At 37.7% G+C, this 23942-nt stretch overlaps 1 protein-coding gene across 1 annotated transcript in view; it reads right to left on the bottom strand.

Annotated features, from left to right (window-relative positions):
- Positions 1–4665: 4665 nt before the first annotated feature.
- Positions 4666–23942, bottom strand: part of SMC6 (structural maintenance of chromosomes 6) — a 60475-nt gene continuing 41198 nt past the window's right edge. Inside the window, exons 20-26 of the mRNA XM_079721521.1 lie at positions 20882–21019; positions 19773–19918; positions 16057–16182; positions 13044–13149; positions 9280–9432; positions 6004–6101; positions 4666–5158 (exon numbers count right to left, since the gene is read on the bottom strand). Coding sequence (XP_079577647.1) covers positions 5044–5158; positions 6004–6101; positions 9280–9432; positions 13044–13149; positions 16057–16182; positions 19773–19918; positions 20882–21019 — 882 coding nt within the window. The 3' untranslated portion in view covers positions 4666–5043. The remainder of the gene's footprint in view (positions 5159–6003; positions 6102–9279; positions 9433–13043; positions 13150–16056; positions 16183–19772; positions 19919–20881; positions 21020–23942) is intronic.

Here is a 23942-nt window from a genome sequence, read left to right as displayed (position 1 = left end):
CAACTGTGGGCATCCTCTCATCATTCAAGTGGGCCTGGGTTCTATCAGTTCCAGCTTATACTCAACTACTATTCTGGTTACCATGTTAATTGGCTCTTTAACTCCTGCTGCTGTTCTGAAAGGAAAATGCCCCCAAATGTCTTACTTTTATTTTAGCCTGAACTCTTTCTGCGTTTAGAAGACCTAAGTTTCCATATTTCCTCTTTTTTATTTCTTAAATAACTCTAAACTGTTTTTAAAAGAGAATCATATTGCTTTAAGGCTTCCTTTTCCCTGTAGTTCCCTCATTCAGGATCACGGTCTCTAGATGAATAACATGAACCACTCTCTTAAAGAGGCCAGATGCTGATTTCCTCCACACCGTTGGAAACCATGTCAGGAAGTAAAACACACGCTTAAATAGACGTCTTCAGAGAGCCTTACCGCACCAGATGTGTAGGGGTTTAGTGAGAAAATGACAGTCAACTAGAGCTTCTAAATAAAATGACACACTGTTCCCTTAGGTCCTTTTGTGTAAGCAATTCAGTTTCCCAAATATTTTGGGCATGCAATTTGGGTTCTTCCCAGCATTTTGCAGGCGAAATATAGATCTCTAGACTCTTAGCTTATGTTATTGTTTCCCAGGTTCTTACATTTACCAACGTAAAGTTAGCCATCAAATACCCGATTAACTACGTGGTTGTCTCAAACGCCGCCTGCTCGGATCAGAGCTGCTGTGCGTCTCCCCACCAGCCGTCCATCGCTCTCCTCCACAGCTGCCCGGCACCTTCCCCAGCTCTGTGAATGACACCACCACTCCTGAGGTTTTTCAGGCCCCAGACCCCAGGCCAATGATCCTTGATTCCTCTCACAACTCCACAGTACAGCTGACCCCTGCACAGTACAGATTCACACTGTGCGGGTGCACTTATAGGCGGATTTTTTTCAATAGTAAATATTACAGTGCTGCCCCATCCACAGATATGCAAGGGAGACAGGAGGAACCGCGTGTACGGAGGGCCAACTATAAATTAAACTCGGATTTTTGACTGCCCCTAACCTCTGTGTTGTTCAAGGGTCAACTGTATTCTCATCAGCAAGTCTCACTGCCTCTGGACTTCGAATCTGAGCACTTCTATCTCCATCACTCTGGTCCAAGTCCCCATGACCTCTGACCTGGATCACTGCCAAAGCCTCCAGATTGCTTGCTCTTTCCATGTGTGCCCAGCTCTAATCCTAACCTATTCACACAGCAGCCAGAGGGATCCTTTGAAAATGCTTACCAGACCGGGTCTGAAAAGCTGCCTAGGACCTGAAACCATCTTACTTCCTTGCCTCTGAACCTCATTCCCTATGCTCACTAAGCTCTGGTCTTGAGATTTTTGGGCGTGAAGTTCATTCTCACCTTAAGGCCTTTGCACTCACTTCCTCTGCCTGGAACTGTCAACCCTATATCTTTCCATGGCTCTTCTCTCGCTTGTGTCAGGCCTCTGCTTAAACATTACCTTCTGCAGTCTTTCCTGAACACTTCATCCAAAATACCACTCCCTTCCACACTTAACTCCTTATCCTGCTTTATTATTATTCATAGCAATTACCATAATCTGATATAATACATGGTATTATGTTTCTCTAACTAGACTTTAAGCTCCATGAGGGCAGATTTCGTATTACAGTCGGATTCCCAGTGCTTAAAATAGTCCCTAGCACATGGCAGGAACTAACTCATGTTAATGAATTAATCTCTATATCCTTAAACTGAAGAAAACTTAGGCAGCAAAAGCCCCTTAAGCTTGATGATTAGTGAGTATTCTCAGGCCGCTTTAGTATCTATGGATTCTATCCAGATGTCATAGTCAAAATGAAATAGGCTAGGTATCAATATTATATAAAATTAAGAAAAATTTCATTTGCTGACTCAAAGAAACAACTAATTTAAATTCACTCTTTAAAGAACAAAACTCTTCAAAGATATATCAAAAAATATTTTGATATACCTTCAAGTCCACAGGCATTTAGTTCAAGTTATGAAATATCAATAACTGTTTAAACTTTTAGAACTCTAGGTTTCAAACCAATTCTTCTGAAAATCTGAGTTATGCGAAGTATAGGCCTCTAAGCAGATGAATAAACAAGTCAAAAATCTAACCAGAAAATTATTGACTCAGGACATAATTTGTACTAATTTTTACCACGTCTAATTCGCATTCAGGGAAACTTTTAATCAGACACTCTGGATCACTTGGTTTTCATCATAGTCAGCAACAATTCTGATCCAGTTTGTGAGTCCCAGGCAATAGTTTCTTATGCAGAATTGAAGCATTTTGGTCTCCATATATCAATAGCCCAGACACTTTGAAGACATGCAGAAAGGCACCAGGGGGCTTTCCTGGTGGCTCAGTGGTTGAGAGTCTGCCTGCCGATGCAGGGGACACGGGTTCGTGCCCCGGTCTGGGAAGATCCCACATGCCGCAGAGCGGCTGGGCCAGTGAGCCATGGCCGCTGAGCCGGCGCATCCGGAGCCTGTGCTCTGCTACGGGAGAGGCCACAACAGTGAGAGGCCCGCGTACCGCAAAAAAAAAAAAAAAAAAAAGACAAATGTGATTAGTTTTAATAAACCAACATTTAAGTAATATTGTTACTCATACTGATCATCAACACTACAGATTCAGGCATTGCATTCTTCTGAAGTATTTTCCAAATTTTCCCTTCTCCCTTCCTCCCACTCCCTGGTGCCTTTTTTTGTTTGTTTGTGGGTTTTTTTGCGGTACGCGGGCCTCTCACTGTTGTGGCCTCTCCCGTAGCAGAGCACAGGCTCCGGATGCGCAGGCTCAGCGGCCATGGCTCACTGGCCCAGCCGCTCTGCGGCATGTGGGATCTTCCCAGACCGGGGCACGAACCCGTGTCCCCTGCATCGGCAGGCAGACTCTCAACCACTGAGCCACCAGGGAAGCCCCACATTTGTTATTTTTGAGAACGATTTTAATCATGTCTAACCCAAAGTTATGAGAAGGTAGGATTTAAAAGCCTAAGGAAGCATTTCTTCTTTGTTTCCCAGGACTTCATGACTCAATTCAGTCATACCTGCCCTGCTGATAAAACCAGGGGTGGAAGAGTCATCTCTATGAAGTATTCAAGTCACTATTCATGAAGAGGTTGATTCTGTCAATTATAATATCTTCCCCAATTCACAAAAGGATGACTTTAACTACAGGTAAATTTAAAGTTTTATTTTTAGAAGTTACACATATTTCAAAAAAGCAATTTCTTTTTATTCTAATTAATATTACCATTAATTAGAATATTAATTGAAAATATTTTCACTTATGATAGTTAAAACCCAAACTTTGTGAGGCCAAAGCAATGAATAATCTTCAACTCAACAAGAGATGCCTGGATACCTGAGGATTCTACTTCCCATTCTGTATTAAGAAGCACAACATTAAAAAACTACCACAAAAATTCAGACACTGAAATCATTTAGCGAATAAAAGTTTATGCATTTGGTATATGCTACTTCATTTTTTTATTTGAAAAAGCACATGTATGTTAAAATAGTTTTGATACAAATGAATTATAAATGTACCTTTAAAAAAATCAGACTTTGTTTTGTTAGTGGACGGTGTTTAAAACATGCGGCACACGTTTTCTCTCTCTGTAAATTCTTAGATTAGAAAAGCACAGTTTCTGGACTTCTCATTTACCAATGGATCTCAACTTAAGATTAAATCAGACTCTCTCCCCTCACCAAAAACAAAATCCAGTTTTTTCTCAGAAACTACAGAAGTGTCGCTGCTTTTAAAATACTGTCTTTTTCTTAAAATACTTCCTCTCAATTTCACAAATATTTATTGCTAGCAATATAGGGAATTCTTCTTGTTGGTATCCACGTCTTTTTAAAAAGGTTTGCACTAATCCTAGTATCAAACATAGAGAATGCACGCAGGAGTTCTACTCATGTTTTCTTTAAAAAACAGTTCATAAATACCATTGCTTACAACAGGCCATATTTTATCATTCTAAGAAGCACACTTTTTAACAACTCTAAAATCAGGGTGTGTCTTATAACTGACATCAGCTCCCTATCAGCAGGTGGGCCTTTGGCTCCCAGCTACTTCTCTGCTCCAGGGGGAGCTGTCCTCTGCCCCAATTTCCCCAGCCCTCTCCTCAGCTTGGTCTGCACAGTCCCTCTGGCCTGCGTCCTCTCTCGTCTGAGCCAGAGCTTGAGACGCTTTGGACTGCAAACTGCGGGACTTTAAAGCAAGCAAGCAATCAGGCTGCAGCTCAGGGTGCACCAGTGGGTCATAACCCAGTTCCGACACAGGCTGGACACTTAGTAGGGTGGATGATGGTTAAGGGACTCAGAGAAAGGCACCGTGTCAGGACTGGCGGTGCTTTAGTAAAGCTCCGAGAACGTGCCTTAATAGAGAGCATCTTAAATGTGATGAAACACAATAATTAAAACTACCGTCCAAATCTGCAATTGTATCTCTAGGGTTAAAAATCACCTGTGCAGGGATTGTGACCAAAGTTCCTACAGTCCTGGGTAGGTCCCTCCTCATTAATAAGCGCAAAACAGACAATGAATCTATTGTAAACTGGTCCCTGTTCACAGCCCGCCTGGGCGCTGCCCCACCCCCGGCAATGAGAATAATGTAATATTCTGGAAAAGCAAAACTAAATATAACCGGGTGATCAAATGTTTATTTTAATTCTTACAAAATACTATAGAAATGAACCCAAACTAAACAGATATGTACATGTACATATGTACAAAATTTTAAACTTCTGAAAAAGAATCTATAAAAGTAGATGGTTAAAATGAAAAACAAACAAACTTAAAAAGATTTAAAACCAGTACTATGAAGCTGATTTTCTCAAAGCAAAGTAATTATAATTTTAAATTGCGGGCTGTGGCCGGTCTTCTAGGCTTATTGTGTCAGATACATGAGTGAGTCTCCTTCACCGCAGAATGTCTCAGTTTCATTTCATTTCCCATAGTCCTGGGCGTCTCTCCTTACACGTCTTTCAACATGAGGGTGTGGCACAGTCAGCCACAGTAAATCAACCCCGGTCTTCTTCTTCTCCTTGAGACACAGGTCGGAAAGGCAACGTAGTTTGTCCTCTTTCAGGATCAGACATTCGAAGAATTCTAATCAGTTTACTTGGTGGAAGTGAACTAGAGGAAGCAAAATTAATTATTCCAATTTCCAAGAAAATTTTTTCATTAAAAAAAATTCTAATACTACCTCATGAAAATATAAGTCTAAATGGCTGCTAATGGGTGGTATGTCTGATATCTGGAATTCTAGGAGAAATATAACTTGCAATAGGGAAATAAATTTTCATTTTTAAAAATTAACTTCCTGCTAAATGCCATGGGTTTTCAGTTTGGAGGAAAAAGAAAATGAAGGAGATTTATGTATCAACTATCTCTAACTCTTATTCTTCTTGTCTAGTCAGGAAGGAGTCACCTGAATATTTCCAGTCATAAACTTGAGTCCCCATACGATCGAGTGACCACTTTAGAGAAAGAATATCAACTTTTAAGTGACACAGAGCCTGACACTATGGAGGTACCTAATAAATCCTGATTGACAGCAGAGTAGCATTCTCCATTTAGGAAGTAGCATTCTCCATGCTACTTTTAAGTCACCAGGAAAAGAATCAAGACTAGGGAAATCCTGAATTGCTTCTTCAGTCTAAGCAGAATTACTAAAATTACTTTATGTTAGTTGGGTCATGATAACCACAGAAGAGCAGATTCAAAACAGAAATATTAACAAGTCAATAATCATATTCAATTAAATTGCCTCTGTTAATGGGAGATAACACAAACAAAATTTTAAATATCTAATACGGGAAAACTACGTTTGATCTCTGGAACTAGTTTAGGGCTTAATTTTTCTTTTGACTGGTCATTTATGCATTTGCATTTTTAAATTAAGAATATAAAAGATTTCTCACCCCCTTTTATATACTTGCTATATATATATAATTCATAGAAGAGTTTTAAAAAGTTACCTCATGCTTTGAGGGGTAAGCAGGATAAACTGTCTGAAGCGCTGGGAATCTGCCATTTTGAGTATCATATCCATCGCAATTCTCCGGTTAACCATATCCTGGAGAACAGAGGCAGAAGTCAGAGTTGCTGCTGTGTCAATCATGTTCCTGTGAAAGGAGCATTCTACTGGTTGCTACGAACCCCTGGATTTTTATCCAAGGATCATCCATTATCTTATCTATGATGCCAAGCAATTCATACATACTGTGAAAGACAGTATCTAAAATTATTAGGGGAAAATAACTGAATAACATGTATCTTCCAGGAATTTCTATAGTCAAAGTATAGCCCCTTGCCTCAAATATACTTAACAATTAAAATAATCAGAAAATAGTCAAAAGATACAACTAGATGTTGCAGAGTGAATCTAATTTCTACAGTAATATTTAATTACTCAGGAGAACAGTGTCAAAGGTGACCAGATTCAAACTTACTAAGTCTCTCAAGTTTTCCCTCAGTGATTAAGGTGTTCTAAAAACTCTGTCCCCATCACCTTCTACAATTTGTACAATGTGAATCAATTTGAATTTACAGACTAATTTCTCAGCTGAATCTTTAAAATAAGTTAAACAGCACATCCACGTATAGGGAAAAAATGCTTGGTTATAACAGGTTTTGACTACAGGAATTAAACTGTGTGCTTACATTTTCTGAGTTAAATAACAGAAAAAACAAAAATCAAAGTACCTCTCTCCTCCCTTGAAAACTCCTGAAATTTGAAAACACAGACAAATGAAACCACATGTGGCCGTACTGTACGGCGTGGCGGTTTAGAACCTGGGCCCTGGAGACAGACGGGGCCCTGCGTCCCAGCTACACTGCTCAGTGGCTCTTACTCTATAAATTCTTCCATCAGGCATATCCCTAAAGTAATCTAACTTAACGTTAACAGAAGTGACCGGAGCTTGCCCAAAGTGAAAACTGTCCTTTCAAAACAATGCCTTGGGGAAGCCCATCATTTAATAACAAAGCTGCCAATGCACCAAGAAATATTTATTCATTTCCACTGGATTGGTTCTCAGAACTTGGGTACATTTTTCTGAATAATTTCAATGAGGCAAAATGTCATTCTGACTAAGAACCTGTAAGTTTCTGAAAGAGGAAGAAATTGTTCAGAATTAAATTTGACTTATAAGATGGGTGATAAGTCTAAATAATAGCATTTTGGACAAAAACCTTATATGGAAAGAGCAATCATCTTCTATGATTTGTGAATCAGCTTTGAAGCCAAATCTCAGAGGAATTTCTAACTAATCTTCAGCAGTGACAGCATAGGAAAAAAAAAACCACTGAAGGATTATATAGCACTTACAAATATGAATTCTGATTCGTAAATAAGCATTTTCTAAATCCTAATTATGGGCTAGGCATTAGGAGTTAGAAATATGATTAAGACAGAGTTGATAACCTCAAAATTGAAAATTTGGTGGGTGATTCAGACATGAAAATAGGGGATTGCAATAGAACGCAAAATATATAAATATATATAATAATGTGTATAATATATAATAGGAGATACTATAAAATATAAAAATGATATAATTGCACGAGTTGATGTCAGGTGGTGCTGAGGGAGCTCTGAGAAGTCCCTAATCCTGCCTGGCAGGGGGGTGGTCATGGAGGCTACATAAAGGGGACATCTGAACCGAGTCCTGAAAGATGAGTCGGAGTGTGACATACAACGAAGAAGAGCACAACGGGCAGAGGCGCAGAGTCTGGAAAATCACAAACAGCTTAGTCCAGCTGAAAAAGTCAGCGGCTACTGTATCATGAAGGGTTTCAAAGTCACCCTTCGGAATTAAACCAAGGATTTTCCAGCAAGTGAGTGACTACAATTAGATTTATTTTAGAAATATAAACCTGGCAAGACAGTGAAGGAGGAACTGAGAAGGGGCCGGATTAAAGTCTGAGAGTGTGGACAGGAAGTGATGACATCAGGCGCGAGGCGAGGACAGGAGAGGCAACAGGAAGGAGCAGAGGCAGGGGCCAGGGAGATACTTGAGAAGAGGAAGACGTCAGAGGTCAGACAGAGGTCCGACGTCATGTGCAACGAAGGAAGAAGAATCACAGATAAATCACTGGTTTTGCAGTTAGGTGTTGGGTTGGAAATGGCAATTTGCAACTAATCAAGGAAAAGAATTCAGGAAAAGGAAGGCTTGGAGTAGAAAAATTCAGACTCAGACACGCTGAGTTTGAGATGTGGGTTGTTCACTAGAGGAGGTCTCCCAGGCAGTCAAGCACACGGGTCCAGAGAACAAGAGAGATGTCAGAATGAGAGGCTTAGCTTTGGGAGGGACCCAAACGTAGACAGCAGCCTGTGGGACTGTGTGTGTCTGTTGCGGGGGGGGCCGGGGGTAGGTAGAACATGATATCCAGGAAAATTAACACCACTATGGAAAACAAAGAAGACCTCAAACTTTTAAGGGCGCCCGAATTAGGGGAGGCAGACTGGCACACGGAGAACAAAGAGGAGGTAAGAAGACACAGAGTTTAAGAGATGGAAGGTCAGTCTGTGGTGCCATATACTTCACCGAATTAAAGTTCTTATGATTTTCCCTAAACAAGTTTTGCTGGAGTATTGTCATCTAAACCCAGATTACGGTGGATTTAGTAAAGAAGGAGGCATGAAGCAGTAAAGAGAATGATTAACAGCTGATTTGGGAGGCCCTACTATGCGCCTGCACCACAGTGAGCACATTACAGATAGGACCTCACTGGAGCCTCGCTCTAACCCTACGAGGTAGGAAAGGTTAATAACCTATTTTATAGATGAAGAAACTGAGGCCCAAAGAGGATAGATATCTTGCCCAAAGTCAGCTGGGTAACTGGTGACAGAGGTAGGTCTCAATCTTCGGTTTTTTAACCTCGGAGTCCAGTGTTCTCACTCCCTCATGTTACACACACTGCTGTTTTGAAAAGTGTGGCTGTGCAGGAAGGGAGAGAACAGTGGCGAGAGTCAGGGAAAGCACATGTGGGGAACTGCTTATAATTATGTGTAAAAACGGAAGATGGAAGCAAACTGGGGAAAAGGCTGCAAATCCAGGGTCCCTGCCAGTGTGGTATGTTAGCAAGGGAGAGAACTGGAATTCTTTGGTTCTCCTCTATCACTTATCACAGACAAAACTGTCAGAGCAGGATCTTTTCTGTTATGGGTAAAACTAAAGAATGAATTGCTTCCTTTGAAAATATACATTTCAAACAACCAAAAAATTAGAGAATTTAAAAGTCAACACTACCATGTAGACATCAAACTCATCCAGGCATCTGAAAGGAGATTCAGCAATGGACCACAGAGACAGGATGAAGCAAACTGTGGAAAAAGAACGTTCACCGCCAGATAAGGCCCTCATGTCATTGAAAGCGGTTTTGTTTCCCTCTCCAGGCTGAACCTTGAAAGAGTTGACAAAAAACAAAGTATAGGAAAAAAACAGATTAATTTCTTTACAAAAAAGATTGGCTACCATTAGAAAGGATGAGTTTATAGTAAAAAAGATTAAAAAAAATCATTTAGTGACTTAGAAATGACATCTATTCTATTCAAAATATTTTAGAGTAAAACAGTGAGCTGTGTAACGGTGGTTTCTGTTTTATTGTGAGAGAATCAAACTGAAAACATTTTCTTGCCATAACCAGATCTAACATACCAAAAGTCCAAAGGCTTAATAATAAAAGTACCAACGTTAGTCCAGTTTCATTTTTTGCATGTAGTTATCCAGTTTTCCCAACACGATTTATCAGAGACTATCCTTTCCCCATTGTATATTCTTGGTTCTTTTGTCAAATATTAGTTGGCCATATATGCCTGGGTTTATTTCTGGGCTCTCTATTCTGTTCCATTGGTCTATTGTGTCTATTTTTATGCCAATAGCATACTGTTTTGATCGCTATAGCTTTGCAACATAGCTTCAAATCAGGAAATGTGATGCCTCCAGCTTGTTCTTTTTTCTCAAGATTGCTTTAGCTATTAGGGGTCTTTTGTGGTTCCATACAAATTTTAGGATTGGTTTTTCTTTTTGTGAACAATGCCTTTGGAATCTCGATAGGGATTGCACTGAATCTATAGATAGCTTTGGATAGTATGGACATTTTAACAATATTAATTCTTCTGATTCATGTACAAGGGTTATCTTTCCATTTATTTGTGTCTTCTTCAATTTCTTTCATCAACGTCTTAATAGTTTTCAGTGTATAGATCTTTCACTTCCTTGGTTAAATTTCCTAAGTATCTTATTGTTTTTGATGCTATTGTAAGTGGGATTGTTTTCTTTATTTCTTTTTGTCAAACATGTTAAGTGCCAAGTTAATCTTTTGTTACTTGAATTCTAGTGACCTCTAGTGGTTAAACTGCTTTCAGAGTAATTACTGAATGTCAAAAGGACACAGGACCAACTTAAAGAGGCTCACACTGGCCAAAGAATAACAGCAGCAATCAATTGAAATAAATAACTCTCTTTTAAAAATTTCTCTTAGTAAGTGTTCATGGGAACAATATAAAAGTAATTAGTGAGATAAGATTTTCATATAATTTCCTAAGAAGACAGTATAAGTAACATTTGAAGGAACTTGATTTCATTTTAAGAGAATTCCAGATATACATATATGCACTCAAGTTGAAAACACAGAGCACCAACCAGTTTTATCATATGTGTTTTAACAGATACACAGCTTCACGTATTTTCCAAAACACTATTTGAAAAATTATTTGGTTCTCAAGCGAGCATTCACTTATATTTTAATCTTCTAAGGGTTATAAAAAATTCTGAATTTAAACATACACTAAAATTTTATATTTATCATCTGAAGTCTGAATTCTCTATGAAAATCCAAACACAAAAGCAACATTAACATAAGCAGTAAAAAGCCAAACAAAACCAAACACACACACACACACACACACACACACACACACACACACACACCAACAGAACAGTAAGAACTAAGAAACAGGATGCAGTCTTTGGCTCCCAAACTGCATCTTGTATCATTCTAATGAATGAAGCCCCAGATAAATTACGGAGATCTAAATTTTATCCCTGGCCTATTAGTAAACCTATCATGGGACTTCTGCCTCAGTTTTCTTATTTGTAAAATGAAGACTAGAACACTTGAAGGTTCTTAAAGCAATAATATTCTGTTGAATAACAGGGATGATAATGTCAGAAAATCTAGTTTCAGTTGTCTTGAACAGCTATGGCTCTGGGGATAAATCATCCAAACACCTAATATGTTCTTCTTTTTTTTCACTTTTACTAGAGTATAATTTATATACAGTAAAGAACACAAAGCTTAAGTGTTTAGCTCAAATAATTCTGACATATACGTACACATATGCACACACACCTGGGGAACCACTGCTCAGATCAAGACAGGACATTTCTAGCATCTCAGCAGATTCCCTGTGTCCTCTCCCATCAACTACCAACCCCTAAAAGGTAACCACTAGTTTGACTTTAATTACTGTAGATAAATTTTACTGGTTTTTGAAGAGTTCTGAAAAGTGGAATTGCTTTAATAGACCCTGCAAGACAGGTTTCTAAATTAGTTCTACCAAATTATACTCCCACTAGCAAGGTATAAGGGTTCTAAGTCCACAACCTCACCCACACAAGGTATTATCAGTCTTGTTCATTTTAGTCACAATAATAGGAGTGGGATAGTAACTTATTATTGTATAAACTTGTATTTCTCTGATGACTAGCGATACTGAGCACTTTTTCATGTGCTTATTCACCACTTGGCAAATTAATGACTTTTAACCATTTTTAAATGTATGGTCATTCTTTTTCTCAATTATTATTATTCTTAAAAATTTTTAGATGGGTTCTTAGTTGCATATCTGTATGGCAAATTATTACTTATTCTAAGTATTAAAATGGAAGTATAGGGCTTCCCTGGTGGCGCAGTGGTTGAGAGTCCGCCTGCCGATGCAGGGGGCGTGCGTTCGTGCCCCGGTCTGGGAGGATCCCGCATGCCGCGGAGCGGCTGGGCCCGTGGGCCATGGCCGCTGAGCCTGCGCGTCCGGAGCCTGTGCTCCGCAACGGGAGACGCCACAACAGTGAGAGGCCCACGTACAGCAACAAAAAAAAAAAAAAAAAAAAAAAAAAAAAAAAATGGAAGTATAAAATTTATGGCTACTAAGAATAGTATGCAAATATTTGAAAAGTTTGCCCCAATTATTTAGAGTGAGTAGTTGCTTTTGACCTCCTGACTACACTATTTTTTTTTTTTTTTTACGGTACGCGAGCCCCTCACTGTTGTGGCCTCTCCCGTTGCAGAGCACAGGCTCCAGACGCGCAGGCTCAGCGGCCATGGCTCATGGGCCTAGCCGCTCCGCGGCATGTGGGATCTTCCCGGACCGGGGCACGAACCCATGTCCCCTGCATCGGCAGGTGGACTCTCAACTACTGCGCCACCAGGGAAGCCCCTGACTACACTATTTTTAATGCTATATCCCACACTCCTCCTTTAATGCATGTGACTATGATAGAATCCAGACACACAGACTCCACAATTTGAAAGTGGTGGCTTCCTTTATACAAAAGAGGCTAGATCTAGGGATACCTTCCAAAATAAGTAGCACAAAGACAATTACATGCGGTTGAACATTCTTTGAGAAATTCTTTTCTGGCTTCCTATAGTGGGGCCAGAGAATACAGACTTTCTATAATGTCCCAGGTAATTTAAAATGCTATATGAATTTTAAAAAGGAACCAGTGGAGTGAAAAGAGAAGGTAAATATTTATCACTGAAAATAAAATTCCTAATTATCACCATAAGAGAATAATGTGGCTGTCTGGGAAAAAAAAAAAAAAAAAAAAAAAGCTAAAGTAATGGCTTTAGTCAGTAAAATCAATTTAATTTTCAACACTTTGGCAAGGACTATCTTTAACTTCAAAGTAAGTTATTTTGTTTTCCAATGACAACAGATCAAAATATCATCAAAAGAAACGAAGCAGCTAATTCTCCTAATGACTAACATGCAAAGAGTTAAGATACTTACAGATATAGTAAGAGTTTCATTCTTGTGGTCAAAATTCATTTTTCCACAATAGGCCCGCTGAGATAGTAAGTTGTCAAAGTACAATTTGCATCGTAAAGTCAAACACCTTGAAAAAAGAAATTGGGCATATTAAAAAGATTACAGAGATACAGAACTGTATATTCAGCATGATCTTTACACCAGCATGTAAGGCCAGATGAAAATATGCCAAGATGTTAACACTGGTGCCCATTTAATAGGTAAAATTTTAGATGATTTTTGCCTGTGTCTTTATATTTCGTTCATGTCTCCACATTTTTACCACTTCATTTCCTTTTATAATAAACAAACATCTATAAAATGAATAAAGATGTCATCCCACATACAATGAAACCCATTATATGACAGTCAGTCCATATGAATGTATCAATCATTCAACTAATTTATATATCACCCTAATACAGAAGACATGAATCTTGTCCTTGAGAGGATTAAACTCTAGTAGTGTTAAGATAATGGTAAACTGCCTATTCATTTGCCTGTCTCCTCCTAACTTTACAGTAGCAAAAAGGGCAAAGGCAATCTCTTAATCATGTTGTATCTGTAAGACCTTATGCACTGTCTAGCACAACGTGAACTTCACTTATTCGTCATATGGCATTCTGCTGTAAGGAAGAGCTTTCCCTTCTTCCTCATTTATTTACTTACCACCTTTCTATTTATAAGGATGCAGTCACAGATTCTGATTTTATTCATTGGGTTATCATCCACTGTCCTTATTTATTTTGGTCTTCAAATTGTCCCAGATTTTGCCAATGGAGCCCCTCCAAGCTGCCTACGTCCTTTTATCATGACTCCACGTTTCTGGGGGGCACTTCCTTACGTTCCGGCATAGCAAGAGGCCCATCTATACCTTCCCTGCTCTGCTCTGGTATCATCAGCCATTTCTCAAAGGAGCCTTGATTCCTTTTGTTGGGGAATGGTATTTAGAAAATAAGATCTAGGTGACAGGTGACTGGCTATTTTTCTTAACATCTTTGCTCCTTAATGAGTCTAAGGCTCCTTTCTTCAGAATAACTATCGCTTTATTCTTTTCCCTCCCAATTCCCTTCCTAAACTGTATTAAATCTCCACATTAGAAAATACTGGTAGTCTGAGTTTTCTTTTGCTAATACAACTATTGCTAGCTGGTTTTCAGAATTTTCTGTTAATTTTTCTTTCTTTCAATACTGATATGTATTCTTCAATTGCTTCCACTCATGGGATGACTAAAAGAGACTGTCCTCATAAAATGGCAAGGTTCTCCAGTGTAAAGAGATAAACAATTTTAAAAATTTGACCATTTTTATTGTCCTCCCAAGATTGGATAAACAATATAAAACATGTCAGTGGTGAAGAAACATATCAAGATAATAAAATAAGTAAGACCAATACCTTTACAGAAAATATTCTAAAATTTTCTGAATAACAATATGAAAACGAACCCTACTGCTTCTGGAAAAGACACAGTAATAGGCATTAGATTTATTCTTCTGCGTGAAACAACTAGGAAACTGGACAAAATCTATGAAACAAGAGTTTTTGGACTCTGGACATCAGACATCGCAGACAGTTCCAGTCAAAACAATCTCTGAAAGATGGGAAACAAACAAATTGAGCCCTGTGAATGCCCCAAATTACTTTTATGTTGAGAGAAAAGGGGAGTGGAAACCCAAGCAGAGTCCAGAAGTCTTCCTGTTTAGGAGTCTGCGGTGGCCAAGGTACCTCCGGTTCACGAAGCAGAGTGTGGGAAAGAGGGCAGCACAGAGAGAGTTCTAGAGGACCACAGAGGCGGGTGGGAGAGCCTCAGGCTGAGTAGCCTCCTCATCAGTGTCAGTGTGAGGATACTGCCCGAGGCTGGTGAGAGAAACACCCAACAGAAGCAGAAACAACCCCCGAGGTCACCCAGAGCCAGGAATAGTTCATATTCCCAAAGGCACGAGTGGAATAACCTCACAACATATCAATAGAGGACCCAGAAGAACGCAGCTTCACAGGTTGGAAAAAAATCAGTCCTTCACCAAAGCCTACTCTGGTCCCACCTAACAAAACTGCAGGGCAGCTTCAAGAGGATAAAATTAAAAACTCTTTAAGTCAAGTCCTAATAACATGCATATAAAACTGAAATACACATTTCAAGAACTAAGCTATAGTTTAGTTAAGGAATATGGTCAAACATGCAAAGCCTGTTTCTCATTACAGCTTTATTTGAATTTCCCCATACGTACTAGAGCTAAATTTTAAAAAAATTTCTATAGTCCTAAGATTATAGTTTTTGGTATAAGTACAGTTAAAACGCATGTTACTGAGGGAATGTCATGGGGAAAATAGAGGTTAGGTGGAAAGACTAGGGCTGCCTTGGATCCAAGTATATCAGAGGGCAACCCTACCCTATAAACTGTCCTTTATTTCTGTTGCTTGTGATTTTAGCTGAGGTTAACTTATCTCTGTCAGTCTGCACATTTCTGGGTATATTAATGACATCCAGTTTTGCTGATCCTGTATTCATTCATTCAACCAATATATATCAAGTTTCTACTATATTTCAGGCACAGTAGTAGGTACTGGGGATACAACAGCAAACAAAACATAGATTCTGCATCCATGGAGCTACACCATTCTAGTAGATCATGGTAATCAACTGAGAAACTGCCTTAACATGTCCCATCAAAACTCGTATGCCTTAAGAACATGCAATGTCCAAGAGTGAAACAGTCTGTTTACAGAACCAATGAGCTTCCAAATGACCCATTTAAGCACAGACTGAACAGCCATCTATGAGTTACCCAGTAAAGCATATCTAATGCAGTTTAAGTTTAAAAAGCTCACTATAAAAGTCCCTTCAAATCCAGGATCCCAAGCACTACCACCATTTCTTTTCTGAATAAATCATGCAAGTTCTTTTAATTTTATTTTATTATTTATAAGGGAGAATGTGAAAACAAAGAAAAAACAAAAATGTACAATATGTGGTAATATTTTTTAATGCACTTACCTTCTAAATTGTTGATATGTTTTATATCTATGGGTCATTATTTCTTCCAGTAATTTAATAAACCTTTTTAAAGTCCTTACTTTGTTATCCAGATCAAGATAGGTTTCTCTTGCCTCTTGATATTGCCTATTTTATGAAAAAAATGTTAAGTAAATAAATGCCATTCAATGAAACATAAAGTAAAATCTCAAATATATTTAATAGGAAGAACTGGGAGCACAGGGAGTGCTTAGAGAGCCCAGCAGTAGCAGGTTTCATAAATCTCCAGACAAATACACTGCCAGAATGCGAGCGTGCTGCCCTCACTGGGCAGAGCTGCTAGCAGGGCTGGGCAGAAACAAAGTGCAAGCCCTAGAGAAGGCAGAGAAAGTGAGTGAAGACAGTGCCCAAGTGGGGCCCAGAGTGGCAGATCGTAAGAGAATACCAGCAAATACAGATCTTCTAGCAAGGAAGGAATCACACCAGAAGGCAAGAAATGTTCCCCTTAGTGACAGATGCCAGTGCAGGAACAGAAGAACACAGGCTGGGCATTAGGATCCCCCCAGCCCCAGCCTGAACAAGACAAGGTCAAAGAGGCCAGGAAGACATGGCTTCTTAGAGTGCTACTGTGGAGGCAACAGCTCATTGCTGTAGTGAGGGAGAGAAAGATCCTGACAAAGGATGAAGGGCGAACCCTGGCCAAGGCTCTCAGTGATCCGTCCCATCCTCCTTCAAATGTCCAGTCCCAGAAAATCCAACCAATTAAATAACGAATAACAAAAAAAGCACAAACAAAGCACACATACAAAGATATTTATGGGGGGGAAAAAGCACTGGGAAAGAGCAGCAAAACTCTCTCTACAGACAAAGAAAACTTATTACAACAATGTTGTCACAAAGCAGATTAAAACTGTAATAGAACAAGATAAATTAAAACAAAAGAAAACAAAACAAGACACAAGTGCTACCGGGAAGGAATACCTCAAAGCAAAAATGAAAGAACTGAAGGAAAAGATAAATCAAAGAATTCAAAGCTAACCGACAGGTAAACAACAACGGGTTACAAACAGACAAGAGGAGGAGAAGCATGAACTTGCAGAACCCAAGGTGGGGCAAGGGAGTGTAGACAAAAAGAAAAAAAAAAACAAAGACATGAGACAAAATGAGATGATGCATAGAAACAAACAGACAACACAGAAAACATCAACAGACAGATGAGAAATGAGAAAAACAAACAAAACAGAAAAAAAACCCCAGATAAAATGGTTAGACAAAATAACTAGAGAAGAAAAAGTACATGCAACATATGTATAACTGAAGACCTCTAAAAAAGAACACTAGACAACAGAAAATACTTAAAAGTAAAATACCAGAAAACTTTTAAGAAGTAAGACTTAAATCGATATATTTTTAAAAAAAAGCACTGTGTATACCAAGGAAAGGATCACAGAATTTGACATTCTGGATAAGTTATAGAACTTAGCAGATGAGCATCATCAAACACAGGTACTCAGGAGAATGAGGATTTTACACTAGGCTAAACTCTTTCAAACTCAAAAGCTAGAGACAAATAGTTTTGAACTTGCAAAAATACAAAAAATATTACTCCTATGGCCATTCTAAAGGAAACAATTAGAGGACCAATAACTTTTCAAATGGCTAAACAGCCATTTGGAAAAAGATAAAATACATTCCTCACATCAAAAATATTCACAGATGGGCTTCCCTGGTGGCTCAGTGGTTGAGAGTCCGCCTGCCAATGCAGGGGACGCGGGTTCGTGCCCCGGTCCAGGAAGATCCCACATGCCACGGAGCAGCTAGGCCCGTGAGCCATGGACGCTAGGCCTGCGCGTCCGGAGCCTGTGCTCTGCAACGGGAGAGGCCACAACAGTGAGAGGCCTGCGTACCGCCAAAACAAACAAACAAACAAAATCACAGGAAAAGAAATATAAATAAACGGTCCTTAAGACATGAAAAGATGTTAACCACATTTAATAGAAGTGAAATGCAAATTAAAATTACACTGAGGTGTATATATATATTTTTAGGAAATATATCTATCAGCAAAAAGAATCTAAGATAATCACACATTGTTTAGGCTGTGGGGAAACAAGCACTCATTGCTGATAGGAGTGAAAAAAGAGTACAATCCCTAGAAAGGGGACTCCGCCAAAATGGAGTTTATCCTATTAAAAAAACAAAAACCAAAAACCCGAATTCATACAAAATAATGCATGTATAAAATTATTTGTTGTGTACCACCATTTATAATAGCAAAAAATCAAGTTAAAACTCAACTATCCATCAGTAGGAGATGACTAAATACTGTGAAATATAAAAACACAATGAGAAAATGCCTATGTACTGATATGGAAAGATCTATAAAATATATCATTAAATCAAAGAAAGCAACCTAAAACAGTTTAGTGTACTACTTTTTGTATCTGCAAGGATAAAAACACATACTCATATCATCTTGACTTTGCATACAGAAACACTGAAAGCATATTTAATAAATTAATTTAATAAACGTGAAAAATTCATTGTCTGCCCTTTCACATTATATTTTTAAAACATGTAAGGTATTACCAATTTTAAAGAAAAACTTCTGTTACTATTTTTGTTTCTTCCCCTTTTTCCCCAGTTTGTGAAAACAGAATTGAGATCACTCCTGTTCCCTGCCTTTTTTAATATGAAAAATTCTTCATAAAGTTTAATAGCTATAATTTTCTACTGTAATTCAATCATTATCATCCAGTTACACAAGATTCCTAATTTTTTAGTGTTATACAAACTACTATGTATAAAATAAATAAGTTACAGGAATATATTGTACAGCACAGGGAATATAGCCAATATTTTATAATAACTATAAAGGGACTACAATCTATAAATATTCTGAATCACCATGTTGTACACCTGAAATATAATATTATAAATCAACCATATCTCAACTAAAAAAAAAATACTACTGCTGCAATAAACATCCAAGTACAAATTGTTTTTTTCATTTTGGATTATAACAACAAAATTACTTGGCCAAATTGAAATTTTTAAAGGCGTTTAACATAAACTACCTTAAAACTTTTCAGAAGGACTAATAACAATAACATCTAACATATTATGTATCCTATACATTGTTTATTATGGGTTACCTCATTTAATCTTCATAACAACTCTATAAGGTAAGTACTATAATTATACCCATTTTATAGATGAGAAATTTGAGGTTCAGAGCAATTAGATAACTTTCCAAAGTCAGTTTAGTAGGTAACAGAATTGCATTTCAAACTGAGGTACTCTTGCTTCAGAACCCGTGCTCTAACTAAACTAGAGCTTCCATTTTCACAAGTAATATAAAAATGTCCATTTCACTGAAATCTCACTGACATGAAATGTGTTCTTTTCATCTTGATATATATGAAAATGGCTTCTAATTGTTTTGCTTTGCATTTCTTTGATTACTTCTGAAGCTGAATATCCTCATGTCTATATGAATCTTACAGGTATAAAAATGGCAACTATGTTAAAATGTCATTCTGTAATGAGTTCTGTAATAATTCCGAAGGAAAAAAGTTTATTATTAATAATACATGTATGAAAGGCTAGTTCAGCTATAACTATACGCCGTAGCAACACTTTACCCAAATTTAAGATTTACATATAAATGTTATTTTTTCTCACTATTATATATCTATGGATAATATCATAAAGTAGAAAAGCGAGCAATCACTTACCTCATTATTTCCTCTCGATCTCCATGACTAGCATGTTCTGCCTGTATCTTTTGTCTTAATCTATTAATTTCTTTGTCTAGAATTGATGCAGATTTTTTTACTTCTATCCGCTCTGGGCAGATTTGTCTTGCTTGTGACATTTTCTCCTAAGATAACAGATGTTTAACTTTAAAACTCTTCTTTGATATAACAATTCACTGTACTACTTGTGCCAAAGTATGCAAAATAGAATTCTGAACTTATGTTTAAGAAATGTATTTTAATTACGTTTAATATCACTATTGTTCTAAGCTTTATATTGAGAATACGGTCCAGAGTTGTCATAATCTTTAAGAGAAAATTGCATTGGTGTACACAACTTTAATAATTTGTAAGAGCTCCATAATTGCCTGGTGAAACAAATTTCAAGTAGCAGTTATGAAAGGTTTGGCACCCAGGGTGCTGAGGTCAGACATGGATTCTGAACATCAAGTAGTACTGAAAACACAAAGACCCTCGTGTTTGTAACGTATTAAACATAGTATTTATATTCACGACATTTGTAGTACAGTAAGTTTTAAACAAGTAGGGAAATGAATTACAGAGTTTAAATCATTTTCCTAAGACATGTAAAAGCAAAGCTGGAATTCATCTCTTTTAGGTTAAACCACGGTTGCCCTCAACTTACTCTCCTCTAAAAACAGGGCTGCTGCTTTCAGTTGTCAACAAAGGTTATCTAGTAAGTGGGAGCTGAACTGCAACCCAGCTCACACCCAAGTTACTCAGAGGCAGGGGAACATTTTTCTGACATGAAGCTGTATGCACTTGCCAAGCTGGGCATTTAAGGAATTATTTCAGCGGAGGGAGAGCCATTTTCCAAATCACTCAGTGACACTACATGGGGCTGTTGCAGTGCTGCCTAAAGTCCTCTTCATGTTGATCTAAGAAGTCCCCACACTCTGAGAGTCCCTCAGTCTTCTCCTCTGTTGATTCACTGAAACAGCGGTTACGTCATACAAAACAGTCATCAGACAACATGTCTATGTTTGGAAAACATGACATTAGGAAAACACACTTTAATAATCATGACTAAGGGTGTAAACAAAACATTAAAAAAAATGATGGATAACCTCTAGTTCTTTTTCTTTCATATCTAATTCTCGTTTCTTTTTATTTAAAGTATCCAAGTGTTCTTTTTGCTTGTCTTCATAATGCCGTTTCCCTCGTTTTTGGTTATCCACTTCGGAATCAGCAAGGTTTAATTCATCCTGTTTAAATAAAACCAAAATAATCTATAAAGATTACTTTAAAAAATTATCAGCATAGGCATAAACTAATTGACAACTCAATAAAGTGGACAGGATTATGCTGCTTTAAGAGGCAAGTGTTATTAAGTTCATATCCATATGTTTCTGAAGAGAAGTGAGGAGTTTCCCAAATTGAGAAGTCACATTATCATATTAAAGTTCTTGTATGAAGTCTCCATACCTTATGGTGATCTCAACTTTATTTTGGTAAACAAGGCGGTTTCCTGGGAAGCTATGTTAGCCTGAAAAGACTTAAAACAATGCAAGTGTTGTATATTACAGAGGTACCTGACAGGGGAAACCTGGTTTTAAAAAAAGGTGAATTGGGGTGGAGGAGGAAAAGATGTGAAGAAATTTAACACTGACTTATTTGGTCATCATTTCTGGAGGTGTAACCTCATAATTTTGAGAACAAAATATAATTGTAAAGAAGCTATCCAAAGATCACTTTAAAGGGAAACAGTAGTAAACTATAAGGTAAAGATGCATATTGTAACGCACAGCAACCACTGGGAAAAAAACAAAAAAACAAAAATTGTAGCTAAACAAACTAGTAGAGGAAATTTTTAAAAGGAACACTAAAAATTACTTGGCTAATCCCAAAAGAAAGAAATAAAGAGAAGAAATACAAACAAGAATGAATAACAGCTAACCATTACTTTTAAGACGAAATATCAAGTGCTTTTTTTTTTTTTTTTTTTGCGGTACGTGGGCCTCTCACTGTTGTGGCCTCTCCCGTTGCGGAGCACAGGCTCCGGATGCGCAGGCTCAGCGGCCACGGTTCACGGGCCCAGCCACTCCGCGGCATGTGGGATCCTCCCGGCCAGGGCACGAACCCGCGTCCCCTGCAGCGGGAGGCGGACTCTCAACCACTGCGCCACCAGGGAAGCCCAAAAGATGATTTATTAAAAGTGCTATATTTAAAATAATATAGATGAAAGAGAAGATCAAGAGCTCTGGAAAAATCCATCACTCAACTCTTCTAATTACTCAAAATATAGCTCTAATCACCGTAAAGATGCCAACGCTGAAGACACATGAGAAAGGTTAAAAAAATTAATTCATGAAATGTAAATGGAAACAAAGAAGTATTTCTAAATGTTAAATATATCACTTTGTACCTGTGATTTTGTGTTCATGTATAATTAAATTAGTAGACCTAATGTCAAGTACACATTTTGATTATTTTGCCTAATAATTTCATATATGAATGGCGACTAAAATATATTTTCCTTTGTTACTGGATTTTTCCCTTGTTATGGGAATCTGCCTTCTATTTGAGTACATGCAGTAAACAAATTTCTTTAAAGGAGGCATAGCCTAGTGAAAAGATTTTATTTAGAAGATGGTATATATATATACATAGCCGGCAATTGCGGCAGCTTTCTCAAATACTGATATACAGATTGACTTCTTTATCATCAATTTGGATGTTTTAAAAAATATACAGATTTCCAAACTCCACCTTTGGAGATTCTGTTTTAGTAGGCTGAGAATCCCTGAATCTCAATTTTTTAAATGGCTCTTGATTTAATAACCACCGAATTAAATTTTAGTCCGTTTGGTTTTTGAGCCTAGTACTGGACGTACACACTATGATGGTCATGTTCAGCCTCAGGAATCACAGTTATAAGGAAAAAGAAACTAACACAAACCAAAACAACAGCACCAAGGAAGGCAGAATATTTGGAGATATCCCGAAAAGAAAAAGAACATGTGAAGTATCTAAACATTTCAAGTATTTACCTCATATAAAAGAATAGATTTAGGCTATTTGCTGACCTAAGGCTACAATTTACTGCATCTTGTTCGTACTGCTAAAAATAACTATCACCCAAGGTGGACACTTAATAATATACAGCTTTTACAGCAGAGTTCTATTAAAAATAAAAACATTGTTATATGGAGTAGGGAGATACTCTGTTCCTTTACTTTGAGGAGAATAAAAGAAAATGGGTGCAATTTACATAGTAGGAGATACTACAGTTAGAAATTGCAATACCTTATGAAACAGAATGGTTGAACACTAAATTTTCGAATCATTTTTGGTAGAAACTTTCAAAATAAATATGTCCACATTTGCTTTAGGGAACCAAATCAGCTTTCTAGAGCCAAAGGGGTCAATTATATCAGGGCAGATTTGTGCTGCTTAATCTTTTCTCCTAGCAACTTTAGAAAGGGAAAGACTTGACTTATAAAATAGGATGAAAAGAATTTAATGTTCTTTTCTCCACGTTTACCATGGCTTTTGACTTGTCCTTATGTATTTAATAAATTTATATCATAGGTACCATCAAATTTAAAACTAAAAAGGAACCACGAGAGTATTTCTTTTAATTTCATTTTGTTCATGGTGAAACGGAGACTTAGAGATATTAAAAGCCAGTTAGTGACACTCATCCTGGTTTTGGGGTGAGGACTAGGTTGGATTAGATCTAATATTAATTCTGATGTAGCCCTAGAAAGTTCAGCCTTTAAAAAGACAGGCTGAGATGCTAGAAGGGACAGAATCATTGAAAAATTGTATTCTCTTTGATGCCTAAATAACCAATTTTAGTTACCCGACAACATTGGATAAATTGCTACAGTATGTATTATAGCCGCTTGCTTCATATAACTCTACATCAATTATGAGGTTTTAAAAAGCTATAGATCATTAGACCTTGGAATTTTCAAAAGCATAGTCAGCCTCAATCCAAATAAACCCTCATTATCGCTATCAGAAACTGAGAGGCACTCCTACTCCAAAGTGCAGACCATCATTTTTGATGTAGGTCATGCTCCATGTACAAAAAATTTAATTTGTGACCAAAGCATTAAGTTTGCAGTGTAAATCAAAATAAACTGTGCAAAGGGAGAAAAATGTTGAAATCTTATGCGAAGA

The sequence above is a fragment of the Hyperoodon ampullatus genome (genome assembly GCF_949752795.1).
Source record: "Hyperoodon ampullatus genome assembly, chromosome: 15".
NCBI lineage: Eukaryota > Metazoa > Chordata > Mammalia > Artiodactyla > Ziphiidae > Hyperoodon > Hyperoodon ampullatus.
This window is presented reverse-complemented; position numbering and strand designations above follow the sequence as displayed.